This window comes from Delphinapterus leucas, chromosome 5 (genome assembly GCF_059928025.1).
Source record: "Delphinapterus leucas isolate spDelLeu-1000000601 "Yukka" chromosome 5, BTC_Dleu_Yukka2, whole genome shotgun sequence".
Taxonomy (NCBI): domain Eukaryota; kingdom Metazoa; phylum Chordata; class Mammalia; order Artiodactyla; family Monodontidae; genus Delphinapterus; species Delphinapterus leucas.
Window position 1 is genome coordinate 4447653 of NC_143133.1, and position 13795 is coordinate 4461447.

A 13795-nucleotide genomic window follows, 5' to 3' on the forward strand; every position below is an offset into this window, starting at 1 on the left:
GCTCGAGCCTGGTGCCCAGGAGTTCCTCCCAGGGGCAGGTCCCCGGCTCTGGATCCCTCTCAGGCCTTGCCAGCTCGGGGGAGGAGGGGACAGGGTGACAAATGAGAGGGCCAGAGACACAAAGCATGAGCAAACAGGACAGAGGCAGGATTGTATGACGCATGCAGGTACGATTACATCCTTTATTATTGATGGTTAGAGCCAGATGGCCCTCTTCTTTGCAGTACTGTGTTACTACATAATTAGCTGACCTAGTCACTTCAGTTCACAAAAATCCTTTAAGTCCAAGAACATAATCCATGTTCACCTTAAAAAAAAACGGTACAACACAGATAACAAAGAAATTCAAACATGATGCAAGTGACATTAAGAGCCATGGGAAAATCTATTTAGCATAATGGTTACTTTTTTGAGAACCGTAGATTTCTTTAAGAATTTTATAACAGCTTAGCTACTGAGTTTCCTAAGAAATGTATAGCTTAGCTCTGCATACAAACACATCATATTTTAATTGTATGCTATTTTAACAAGCCTACACAATAAGTGATTCAAATTCAAACTCTAACAGTCTATAAAAATGAACTCCAACACTGATTTACTTTGTGAGTTTCCTAGGTCCAGACAACTGCTATAAGGAACACTACACAACATTCAAAACATCTTTAATTTGACGAGGCATAAAAAATGAAATATGTGCAAAGCCAGCTTGCTGTCCAAGCCAGAGCCCCAGCACGTGCTCACACACTGCAGCCCTGGACCTCACATGTTTATACTCAGAGGGCCGCAATACTCTGCAGCCCCACTGCCACCACTGCACTGAGCCAGACCCCACTGTTTCCCACCTGGACTAGTCCAAGAGCCACACTCTCACCAGGGGGACCTCCTCACTCCCTACATGAGTAAAACCCTTCAGGGGCTCCCCAGAGCCTCCAGGTTAGAGACAGGTTCCGCATGCATCACATCCCACCCCACAGGCCCCATGGACAGCCCCTCTCACTGCTCCCTGGGTTCACGCTGCACGAGCCGCCCAGCACCTGCCCCTCCCTTCCTGCAGGGGCACAGCAGCTGCGAGGGCCCTGGCGCCCAAATGCCTGGGGCTGAACTCCAGCTCCGCCGCTTACTAGCCGCACAAGTCACTCAGCCTGGTCTCAGGGCTTCTTTGGTAAAATGAAGACAGTAACAGTGCCTTCTTCATAAGGTTGTTGCGAGTTTTAAATGAACTAGAAACCCACGTGCTGGCTCATTTATTGCCAGGACATAGTAATCGCTCAGTACACGATCCCCATTACTATTAATTCTCTGTCACACCGTTAAACTCAGACTTCCGTGCCGCGTCGCCCATCAGGCCCGGCCTCCCTGCCCACGCACCTGTGCTGCTCCCTGCGACACCCGCACTGGAATCACTCCCTCACCAGAGGGGTGCTCTGGAGCCTGGGTGCAGTGCCATCTCTTAACTCCAGTGCTGGCACTTAGAAGTGTTTGTTGAACAACTGTCCGTGAATACAAAACTGAGGTTGGGGGGTAAGGCTGCTGCGGGGCAGTGTCACAGCACCGGGCAAGCACCGCACTGTTAGGATGGCTGGGACTCAGGGCCAAGCAGAAGATGCAAGTGGTAACAATCAGGGCTGCCGAGGCCGCTGACACCCCCGGCCTGGCTGAGTCTGTGCTTGAGCCCCCCTCCCTGTAAAGATGAGCGCATGCCTCCAGCAGCTAGCATCACTCCCTCCATGGGGAGTGAAGTAGCCCAGTGGTGGTGAGATTCCACACGCCTGGCCTGGCCCTGAACCCCATCTTCTCCCCCCCAAGACATGTGGGCAGCGTCGGCCCGCGAGGGGAAGAGGTCATACTGCAGCCTGGGTAACAGTGGCCCTAGGTTTCCTGGTCCAAGGAAGCACTGGAAGGATTAAGTCCTTCCCAAGAAACCCCTGGGATCAGAGAGGGAGAATTCTTTAACATCAAACACAATTAATAAAAATTAGATAGTAAACACATTTGCAACTCTTATTGAAAAAAAACTGATTAAATTTCATCAAGTTATAAATATCTAAAGCCCAGCTCTGTCAACTGAACTTTCCTATGTGTGCATACGAGCTATAAGAAGTGAAAAAGGTTAAAGTCATCCACATTCTGAAGACAGACTTAGATTTTAGGTACTTAGCATGCAAGTGAAAGCAAAGCTTTCCAGTCTCAAAGCCTCCGTAATGGTCCTTCCTGCACGGTTCACAAATGCATGCTGTGCCGCACATTGCTGTGTTTTTGTATCGCGTATACCTTTTGTATTTTCTTTGACTCTTTCTGAGCATTCTCTCGGAGTGGTACTTTTCCAAATAACTTCCATCCCAAGTCATTTTGTTTGTCAAGTCTTGCATTTTGTTTTCTAGCAAGCAAATTCCTATAGGAAGAAAATAAAAGGGTTAGGGAATTGTTGGGTATTTACGGAAACACTAGGACAGCCAGATCACTCTCTAATGAAAACAAGTAGACTTTCCTTTGAGAGAACAATGTGATGAACCACAAACTTTAATTCTGCAGACTTGATTTTCATGTCGACAAAGAATTATGAAGCAGGTGAAAAGACCTTGAACCACAGCAAGCTTTTTGTTATTCACCAATAGCATGTACAAGTTCTATCATTTAGAGTAAGGCAATGTATTATAGCGTAACAAAGCATATCCAAAAAAGTGAGCTTTGAAGTCAGACCAAACTGAATTGAAACCCTGGCTCAATCACTCACTAGCTGTGTGACTCTGACCGGTATATTAACCTCTCTGAGGCTCAGTTTCCTTATGTCTAACAAGGGTCACTATACGAATTAAAATTACAGGTACATGATCAGTGCTCAAAGGATAACAGCTGTTGTAGTACTTAAACATCTAACTTAGTTTAAATTATCTATAAGGTAAATTTATACTATCTATTTATAAAGAGTCTCCATGTATCATAAAAAGAAAGCCACTCATGAGATAATCACAAGGTCTTCTCTCCCAACAACATGTAAACAAACCCAGATAACATAAATAAATCCCCAGTGGTACTACAAAATAAACTATGTTTTGGAATGCATTGTATTGGTGCATTCATTAAAAACAAATGGGTTTCTAGGGCTCACTGGAAAGTATAAGATAAGCATGAGGCATCTTGCGTGCTAGAAAGAAGGTGCTCAAAGAAATATGGGGACAAGTTTCACGAAAACAGTACCCAGCTTGAAAAGGGCTCTCACTAGCTAAATCCGGAACCATGTAATCATCAAAATAAATAATGGGATTATAACCCATCAAATGAAAAAGCAATCCATGAGCCCAAGTGGATATGGATACAAATACACAAACAGAGGAGGAAGGAAAACTCTTAGAATGTCCCCCTAGTACGTAGAGAAAGATTGATGGGGTTAGGAATTAATCAATGGGTGCTGAAACTAGTAGGTGAAAGTTGGATGAAGAAAAGGAATTTTACATAGTTTGAAAGCATCGCCCACAAATTGCTTGTAATGACAAAGGCAAGAATAGTTAACTTTACAGTTGAGAAACCTCATCAGCCAAGTGATCAGAGCTGGCATCCCCAGCGGCAGGACGGACAGACAGCACACGTCAGCCGCTCTGATGCTGAGAGCGACGCGCCGTGTCAATGGCAGTTACCAAAAATGCACCGCCTGAAGATAACCATGAGGAAATGCAGGCACACCCAAACTGGGGGACAGCCTGTGAAATAATGAATCTGACTCTAAAAATGCCAGCGTCACACGTGGACAAAAAAATAGTGCCTGTCATTTTGGCAAACAAAGAATGTTGCAGCCATCCAGCCATCAGCCGCTGCGGCCATCTCAACGGTGCGCCCTGAGGGGATTCTGGATGGAGAAAAACTGGGATACTGGCCCTAGATAGTGAAGATGCATACCAAAGGAATAATTTCAATCCGCCCAGACTCTTACATCTTCCCATACAATCGTTAACTTGAGAGGTCTGTTTTTTTGTGATTAGCAGTAATCTTTTGATGTTCAACTGCATGGTTTTTTGTTTTTGCTTTTTTCAGCAAAAACTCCTATATATCCTGGCTCCTTGCTTATCTCTTTGGAACAGTCCCTCAGAGCTATCTGCGAGGCTACCTTCCTGGGCTATAGACCTCAGAAAGGCCACCAAATAAAACATAATTCTCAACTTTTAGGCTGTGCTTTTTTTTTCAGTCGACAAAGAAAGGCTAAAGAATTGTCCCAGATTAAAAGGAGGCTAAAGAGACCTGACAATTAAATGCAGTAGGTGGATCCTGTACCACATCCTGGACCACGGGCCAAGACAGGTATAAAGAAGACTACTGGGACAATGGACGCAATTTGAACATAGAGTATAGAGGAGAACAGCATTGGGTTAATATTAAATTTCCTGATCTTGATAACTGTACTACAGTTACGGAAGAGGATGCCTTTGTTCTTAGGAAACATACTGACATACTTAGGGGTAAACGGGCATGATACCTCCAAATGATTCTTCTAATGCTTCCTCAAAATTCTTACACACTTGGGCTTCCCTGGTGGCGCAGTGGTTGAGAGCCCGCCTGCCGATGCAGGGGACACGGGTTCATGCCCCGGTCCGGGAGGATCCTACATGCCGCGGAGCGGCTGGGCCCGTGAGCCACGGCCGTTGAGCCTGCGCGTCCGGAGCCTGTGCTCCACAACGGGAGAGACCACAGCAGTGAGAGGACCGCGTACCGCAAAAAAAAAAAAAGAATTCTTATACACTTACATAAAATAGATACCACACTCACAGAATGAATAAAACAATGGAGTAAAATGTAAATGGCTAGTGAATTTGGGTAAAGGACATAAGGCAGTTCCTTGTATTTTTCTTGCAAAGTCTCAGTAAATTTGAAATTATATAAAAGAAAGTTATTATACAAAAACTTTCAAACAAGGTTTCTTTGTATTCTTCCTTGTTTTTCTGTTGTGGTTATAATAGAACCTATTTCAGAAATGGTTTCATACCCCAAGGCAATTTCTATTTACATTAGTAAGAAATGAAGTTTGAGGTGTCTCCAGGCCCAACCTGTTTAACATCTAAGATTCAGCCAGCCGTGAAAGATTTAACGCAATTAAAACCAAGCTAAAACCTCAGCCACCCAGAAAGGTTCTAAGAATTTGGGCATCCAGAGCCTGCATCCACTAACGGCTAACATTTTGTTAAAGAGGAGTTGCCTCTGAGGAAGGGAACTGGGTGCAAGGGACAAAAGGTGAGGAAACCAAACGCACCCAGAAAGGGGAGGGGCCAGGAATGAGAGGTAGGCCTCCCAAAGGACCCTGACCTTACTCTGGAGGGACGTGAGTTGCTGAGGGTCTAGAGGGGTAACAGTAGAGAACCGCTCAGAAGGGACTGGGTACGGGGAAACTCAAAAGAAGCCTGGGCTTTGTGATCTGGGAGGCTGGGTGTAAACGGTGGTGCTATTCGCTGAGACCGACCAGCAGGAGGTGAACCAAGGGGAACAGAAACCTTGGTTTCTCTGCCCACTGCTAAGGCTACATAAGTTCACACCAATGTAGTGCAGATAAAGTTTATCAAAAATCAAAGTTGTGGGACTCCCCTGGCGGTCCAGTGGTTAAGACTCCACGCTTCCAGTGAGGGGGGCGCAGGTTCGATCCCTGGTCGGGGAACTAAGATCCCACATGCCGCATGGCGAGGCCAAAAAATCAGAGCTGCAGAATTATTTTTAGCGTAAGAGCTTAAGCTATACATAATAGGCCATGACTTTTGAAAGGTCTGTAAAAGGTATCTTTGGATGTATTACTTTTTGTGAAGTTGCAGTCACCACACGTACCAGGAGCTCTGAGCACAAAGGAATCCCTCCCCAGCTTCAGCTGCTGTGCCATCTGCAACCCTGGTGCAGGCACGGGGAGTGGGGAAGCCCACCAGAAAACGGTTCCGGCCCCCAGCTCCCCTTCCAGGTCGAGGGTCATGGGGAGCCTGGCATGGAGCTGGCTGCTGGGCCCAGGAGCCAGGTGGCTCCAAGGACCCGCCTCTGCCCATCACACGACCCAACCCCACTCCGGGGGCCAGGTGCAGTGCCAGAACACGGGCGGCGGGGCGAGCCGTCCCTTTGGCACCTGTGCTGCCTTCCTGACTGGGTCTCTGAGGAGCCCTCAGGGACGCCCGCAAGTGCGGAGGCTCCTCCCCAGTCCAGGAGGGCCCAGAGGGAAGATGCGTCTGTGGATCCCTCGGAAGGCCCCCGCGTGAGCTGTGTAACCACAGCGTCGGCCCAAGCCGGGCCCTCAGATGCCTAAGAGCGCTCTCGTGCTCCTGGGGAAGGCAGTGGTCACAGCCGCTGTCCCTGACACTTCACCAGGTGGCAGAACACGGGGGCTGTGTGACTGAAGCAAGTCCTCTTACTGAACATGGGTTACTCTGCAAAGCCTTCCCTGTCTGCCTGCCAGCAGCCCAGCCCCCAGGCCTGGGCTCCCACACCAGCTGTTTCTAGAGCCCTCACCAAGTTATTCTGTGTTTGTTGGAGGTACTCTGTCTGCTCCCCTCTCCACACACCTTTCCCCTGGGGTGGGGTGGCCCAGGCGGCAGGGCAGAGTCATCTCTGCATCCCCAGCGCTCTATCCAGCATGTGTCTGCTGGCAAATGGAGCAGCCAGCATAGGTGTCTGCAGGGGACGCGAGGAGGCAGGGTGGGAGCCACCCCAAGGCCAGCGGGGGCCACCTCCAAAGGTGGGGCACACGCATGGGCACCCTCAAGGCAGGGCTCAAGGCAAGAGAGACGTATCTGGACAAATCAAAGCCCAGGACTGAGAATTACACAGAGGTAGCCTCTGAGCAGGGGCAGGAGTCCCCCTGGAAAGGTGGGGCAGTGGAAGGCGGGGGGCTGGGAGAGGCCGGGGCAGGGGGTGGCAGAGGACAGCACGGCAAGCTGGCTCCTGGGGGGAAGGCAGCCAGCGGGGGGTGATGGCTCCGGGAGAGCACCTGAGCACCGTGCCAAGGAGGCGATGAGAACCGGGCACCCCAGTAAAGGGCCCTTCGGTGCGAGAGCTAAACTCCTTCGCCATAAGGAAAGCAAGCACTTCCTCTATTGGCCGCGCTAGGGGCCTCGGCTGATGGCCTCAATTCGGTCTCTGACTGAAGGGCAAAAACAACATGGAAGTGGAGGAGACTCTTACCTGCACCTGAAGGGAATCAGACCACCAAGGGCTAATAAAGAACCCGTGCCGTTCCTGGATACGTCCCCTGTCTCCAATCCACAGGGCACAGTGACAATCTTACCAAGACTGTCCACGTGGAGGTTCCCTGAGAGCCACCCAGGACTCCAGATGATGGATCCTGCCCCACCTACCCGCACACACGCGGACACAAGCACACCAACCTGGCACCCCTCACCCCACCTACCTACACACACACACACACACACGAGCGCGCGCGTGTGCGGGAGAGGGCATGGCTTAACTCCTCACTAGCCCCCTTCTTCCAAGTGGCCACTCAAATCCACTCAAATCTACCCTCCCACAGCTGGCAGCGGAAGCACCTGAAGACTCTTCCGAAGACAGCGGACAAGCACGTCTCCCAAGAGGCTGACCGTGGCGTCTAAGCCTCCAGCAGCCCTGCCCCAGAAGCACCCCCTACAGGCAGGGGGCCAGGGTGGAGATGCCTCTCAACAACCCACCAGGCCTCATTCATTCAACGAATACTCTCTGAGGGCCTCAACTATGCTGAACAACAGAAAAGGCAGCCCTATGTGCTTAGAAACCTTCGGCCTCTCCTCAGGCTAACGGCAAACCGCTCGGCCCGATGGCTATGGTCTGGCCGCCCCCTCGGGCCCGGGCCTTTAAGGGCCTGTGGTCCCTGTCCCTTGGGCACGGCTCCGTGACCCAAAAAGCCCTGGGCACCTGCAGAACTCCAACACCATCTCTTCACACAGCGGCCGGGGCCGTCTCTTGAAAGCACGGATGGACCACGCAGCCCCGGCCCCAAATCCCTTCAGTGGCTTCCAGCTGCTCGCGGCACCGTCACACATGCTGTTCCCTCTGCCCTCAAAGTGCTCCTGAAAGAGGAGCCAGGAGTGCCTGCCTCACGGGCGGTCGTGAGGATTAAACGAGGCACTGGACCCCGCAGGCCGTGCACAGGCACTTGCACACACACTTGGCCACCGAAACTCCGCCTGGGGACTGAGTGCTGGCGAGCAGGGAGTGACTGTCCCCAGGCTCAACGCCCTTCAGCCGAGCCAGCCCTCTGCACCCGAAGGCAAGGCTTCAAGAACTGCGGGCTGAAGGAAGGTGACCTAGGAGGCTCCGGCTCCACCTCAGGAAACACACTTTGGGGGCTGTCAACGGTTAAGCCACATCCAACTGCAAGGGAAGAGCCTCATCCTGAAAGCCTGAGGGAGGCAAGAAAAAGGAGCCAGGGTCTCCCCCGGCATCTACCCCAGGGCTTTTTGCATATTTATTCCTGTCTCAATACGCACCAACTCAGAGGACAAGATATGGGACACCGGTGACAAAGCAGCGTTCGACATAACAGTGCGTCAGGTCCTGCCAGCTCCCCCGTGAGGCTGGACGTGCACAGGCACCGTGGATGCCATGCCGCAAGAAACCAGCACCATCCGATTGAGGAGTCAGCTTGCCTACTGACGTTTAGCTGGGACGAGATGGACCTGTAGGATCCCAGCCCTCAACAGGAAGAGTCAGGTGTGAGCCTGCTCAGATCCTGACCACACCTTCCCTTTTCTCAACCTCCTCTGCACTCTAAGTCACCAGGATCCTTCCTGCTGCAGGCTTGTCCCCTGTGCCCCACTGACAGGAGGTACAGGCAAAAGCGGCTGAGTGTGAGCGGGGAAAGCAACACCTGGAGACCTGAACGCCCCTCACCTTCTGACAAAAGGTTTGGCCCTGCACTGACCAACACCAGAGCCGCCAGCCACATGCGGCCACTGACCACTTGAAGGGTGCACATGTTGAAATGATGTATTGGCTTAAAAAAGATTTTCTTTCAAGTGTCACAAAAAGACTGAAACAACCCCAGGGTTCATGATCTACTCATAGGCAGGCTTAAAGGATCAGGGGAGCCTTGAAGCTTATACAATTTGGGGAATCCTCTTTAAAGAAAGAAAAACTCATTAGGTACAAGTGAGAGGTCCTGAAGGTTAAGTATCATTAACGTTGTCATAAACCCAATTCTATGTCTTTGGCTTCTGAAACCTGGGACGAGTGTCGCAGCGGCTGCCGGTGCTCACAGGTGATAAAACTCCAGCAGGTGAAACTCCAGCACCAACTTATGTCCAACGTTCCATGTCTCTGTTTTTAGACAAGCGATCATAGAGCCAAAAAACCAATAATACCCTTTCCTCGTAGGTGTTGTGAGGCCGAGGTTGTTACCTTCACCTCCACCCCACACGAACTTAACTTTCCCAAGTTACTGAAGCCAAAAGAAGGCGATTCCAGGAGCAATTAAAAATGCTCGCTGACAGGGCTTCCCTGGTGGCGCAGTGGCTGAGAGTCTGCCTGCCGATGCAGGGGACGTGGGTTCGTGCCCCGGTCCGGGAAGATCCCACATGCCGCGGAGCGGCTGGGCCCACGAGCCATGGCCGCTGAGCCTGCGCGTCCGGAGCCTGTGCTCCGCAACGGGAGACGCCACAGCAGTGAGAGGCAAAATGCTCGCTGACAAGATTATGAGGTGTTAGGCCTGGGTCCCTGTGCTCGCGAACATCAAGGCGCTGTGAGTGCACTGATAGCAGTGTGGGCCCTCCAGCAGGCACTCAAGTACATTCCTAGATACTATTGACCTTTGATTTTGTCTTCTGTCACCAAAATGTAAAGTCCACGAGGGTGAATGCTGTCTCTTCTATTTACTGTGGTGCCTCTAGGGTCTGGAACAGTTCCTGGCATATAGGAAAAGACTCAAACTTACTGAATGTATGCTTTTTTCAGGGAATTTTCATAAAGATTACATGAGAATTATCCCCGCCCATTTAAAATAGAAGAAGCTAGGATTCGGAGAGGTTGAGGAGTCCTGCCCAGAGAGACACAGCTAAACGGCACAGAGCGAGGCCGCTCCCTGGCAGGTGTGGAGTCAGGGCTGTCCCAGAAGACGGAGGACAGCTGGGGTGGAAGGACGCAATCCTCCCTGACCTGGTGGAGCAGGTTCCACAAGCCAGCGGCACTCCTCAGGGGTTTCTCAAAACTTCTCAGAGTCTTAAGAAATAAACCTCTGAAGTCCTCCTCCTTCAAGACAACGTACGCTTGAACTCCCGTTTGTAATTCAGTAATTACTTGGGGCTTCTTGCCCTCCCCTCCTGTCTCATTAACAAACTGTTAGCAAATCCTGCTTCCAAAGCAATCAGAAACAAGCGGAAACACCAGCTGCCCCGAGAACTCCCTGGCCCAGATGGGTATCTTCTCCACCACTTCCTGCATCACAGATCACCTGTCAGGCACTGGTCCTGCACCAAGCACTTCTAGTGTATCTTATGTGTGAAACAACCCTACAAGAAAGGTATTATAGTTACTACCACACAGACAGGACACAGGCTTGGTGAGGTTAAGCAATTTGCTCCTCAAGGGACATATCAATCGTGACGCTCATCTGAGGCAGAGAAGGGAAAAATCTCCACTGATTGCACTAAAGTTCCACCTCATAGGTATTTTTTCCAGACGTCCACCCCTCAAAAACTGACATGCTCCACTGCCACATATACTTACGCTGCGCCTCTGACTCCGCTCTGAAAACGCAAGGGGAAGAGGCTAGCTCACTTCAACTGCCACAGAAACACCAAAGATAAAACAGCATTCTGCAAAGCAAACCTCCTGTGTGATAAAATTCTCCCTCCCCTGTGGGAAATAGGAAGTGAGTAAGAAAGACACGGAGGCGTTATTACTGTGATCAAAATCATTGTGCCAAAAATTCCTAGTTCCACACACAACTAAAAGTACCCGGAGTCTCTCCTCTTTCAGAAAATGTTACCCAAGTAGCATCTGACGCTAAACATTTAATCCCCTAAAAACAGTGATAACACACAAGGGAGGGGGGCGCAGGCAGTGAGCACGGATGTAAACACAGGCCCGAGAACTCGGGCACACACACACAGCAGACCCTTGCTGGATCAGACCCATTTTAAACTGAGGAATATCCAAAGAAACAACTCTGCCCCATGGTGGGGTGGGCGGGCTAAATCATGTTAAATCCTCCATAACGTGGTAGAAACCTTGCTCCAGTTAAGTCTCCAATTACAAAAGCAAGAAAGGCGAGACCGCAACCACAAACCTGTCCATTAACAGGAGCGCAGGGGAGCAGGCCATCACGTCTACGGTAAGCACCCGGGTCTGCATGGCCAGCCACAGAGGCGCTGACCCTCCTCTGGAAACATTCCTGCCCAGCTGGAGCCACAGTCCCAGGAAACACTATGGGCGCCCTTCCGAGCCCTGCTCCACACCGTCTGGAAGACTGAGGCATGCAGGGCGGAGCGGACCAGCTGGAAAGGCAGGCAGTGCGGGTAGGCTCTGACTCCTAACTAATCACAGGGAGGGAGGGTGCGGGGAGTCTGGGAAGCAAAGCTGAGTGACCGGGTTCCTGGGCCCCAGCACAGCTCTGCTCCCGCATCTCAGCACCCTGCCAAGACCCAGAGCCACACCACGCCAGGATAGGCGAACGACCACCAAACCCACGGCCACTGCTGACCGAGAGGCAAGGCAAAATGTATCTGGAACCACTTTGAGCTACTCCTTTGGGCCAGACCCTGCACTTTGTAAAGAAGCAACTAAGTATTTAGGTGAGTCACAAACACGGTCACATAAATCTCTGTCCAAATACCTGCATTAGAACCATCACTACGGGATTCTCCCTCCATGACTCCAAGTAGGGTTCAAAAATTTTAAAGGACAAGATCTAACTAACAACTTCAAGGTCTATGGAACTGATCTATTCTAAATCCACAAGAAGATACTATAGGTTGGCTGGCCCTTGGGGCAAGCATCGTTCAATTATGTGTCAACAATTAGCCCATGGTAATACAATCCTCCAGGCGCCTTGGCCAGGGTCCTCTTTCTAATAATCGGCTCCACCGTCCCTTTAAAAAAAAAAAAAAATCTGTCGGCGTGTCTGCAACGTTTGAAACTACACAAAAAAAAGTCTGACTGGAGACAGTCATTAGATGGACACCTCTGGCAAGAGGAGGCGGTGAGGACCAAAGAGGGAAATTTTACTTCTACATTACAAATATCTGTACTGCTTTTTAAAAAAATCAAACGTTGGCAACTAAAAAGAAAAGACAATCAAATATGGGAGATAAGAGGGCACAAGAGTGGTACTGAGCACGTAGCCTGTGCCAGGCCCTGAGATCAGTGAACAAAACCGACAGAAGTCCTGCCCCAGGGCAGCTGACACTAACAAACATGCTCTAACAATGCGGGGGACCCCAAAGTGGGGTGTCTGGACCAGAGGCAGCATTACCTGGGAGCTGGCTAGAAATACCAATTCTTGAGCCCCATCCAGACCTACTGAATCAGAAACTCTGGGGTAGGGCCCAGCAACCTCTGTTTAACGAGCCCTCCAGGTGGCTCTGATGCTGCTCAAGTTCGAGAAGCACACTGTTCTGGACGATGTTTATACGCTTAAAATTCCTGCTTTCCTACTTAAAACTTCTGGTCAAATTCCTCACTGCCCAAGGAGCCAAACTGACCTTTCTTGGGTCTGGCACATCAGCAGCTCAGGGTGAGCGCAGAGTAATCATTGACAAAGTGACCACAGCAACAGAGGAGTCAGCCACCCCCAACACACGGCCCCCTTTCTTCGGCTTCATCTTCGGTCTTTCTCAGGATGCTTTCTTTTCTCCTACACTACAGAAGAAACTACAGCTTCATGTTCCTACATCCTTCCGAATTTTTCCTCAACCTGCGGTATTCATGTTTTATAATTATACCTCAGCAAAAAATTTCCAAAAATACCCATAATTTTAAAACTCACAGAGAAAACTCAGGTCCAGATGGTCTCACTGGTGAATTCTTCCAAACATTTAAGGAAGAAACATACACACTCTTCCAGAGAACAAACCTTTTAATCCCCACACACCCCCTCCCCAAAGCAAATTTATTAGGTCACTCAATGGATACATTTATAGGTATTATTCACCAAGAAAAAAAACAGGACTTTCTGATGCTCCTTCAAGGATCATTTGACATGGAGTGTGTGTGTGTACGCACGTGTGTGTGTACACTTTAAAAAATTCCCATGAAAGCTTTTAATTATTTTTTAAAATTCATATACAGTAAAACTGACTTTTTGGTGTACAGGTCTATGAGTTTTAACACACTGGTCAGTTCATTTAACCACCAGAGAAAAATCTTACAGAAACTCTTTGAGAAAACAGAAGGAAGAACATTCCTCAACCCGTTTTATAAGGTCAGCATAATCTTGACACCAAAACTTGTCAAGGACATTATCTATGAAAGGAAAATTACAGGCTACACTCTTATGAATACAGAAAAATTTTTTAAAAACACAAAATATTAGCAAATCAAATCCAATAACAGATATAAAGGATGGTCTATCAAGAACAAGTTGGGATTATTCTAAGAATGCAAAGTTAGCTTACTTAACATTAGAAAAATGTTATTAACCACATAAACAAAATAAAGGAGAAAACACATATAACCATCAATAGATGCAGGAAGAAAGCATTTGATAAATGCAACATATTCATGATTTTTCAAATCATAAAACTAGGAATAAAAGGGAACTTCCTTAATCTGGTAAAAATATTTATTATAAAGTAAGATATCTGATAAAAGGTATCTTACCGCAAAAATCACACTTAATGAGGAAATGGTG

At 49.2% G+C, this 13795-nt stretch overlaps 1 protein-coding gene across 13 annotated transcripts in view; it reads right to left on the bottom strand.

Moving 5' to 3' along the window:
* Window positions 1-13795, bottom strand: part of TBC1D14 (TBC1 domain family member 14) — a 105784-nt gene that overhangs the window by 57375 nt on the left and 34614 nt on the right. For 8 of the 13 annotated variants that reach the window (XR_016393184.1, XR_004022311.2, XM_089911471.1 and 5 more), the window contains one exon: window positions 2272-2392. Coding sequence is in view for 10 of the 13 variants with exons in the window: in XM_089911471.1 (XP_089767597.1) it covers window positions 2272-2392 (121 nt within the window). In the remaining 3 variants the exon portion in view is untranslated. The other 5 variants (XM_089911474.1, XM_030760158.2, XM_089911475.1 and 2 more) reach the window with 5 other exon arrangements.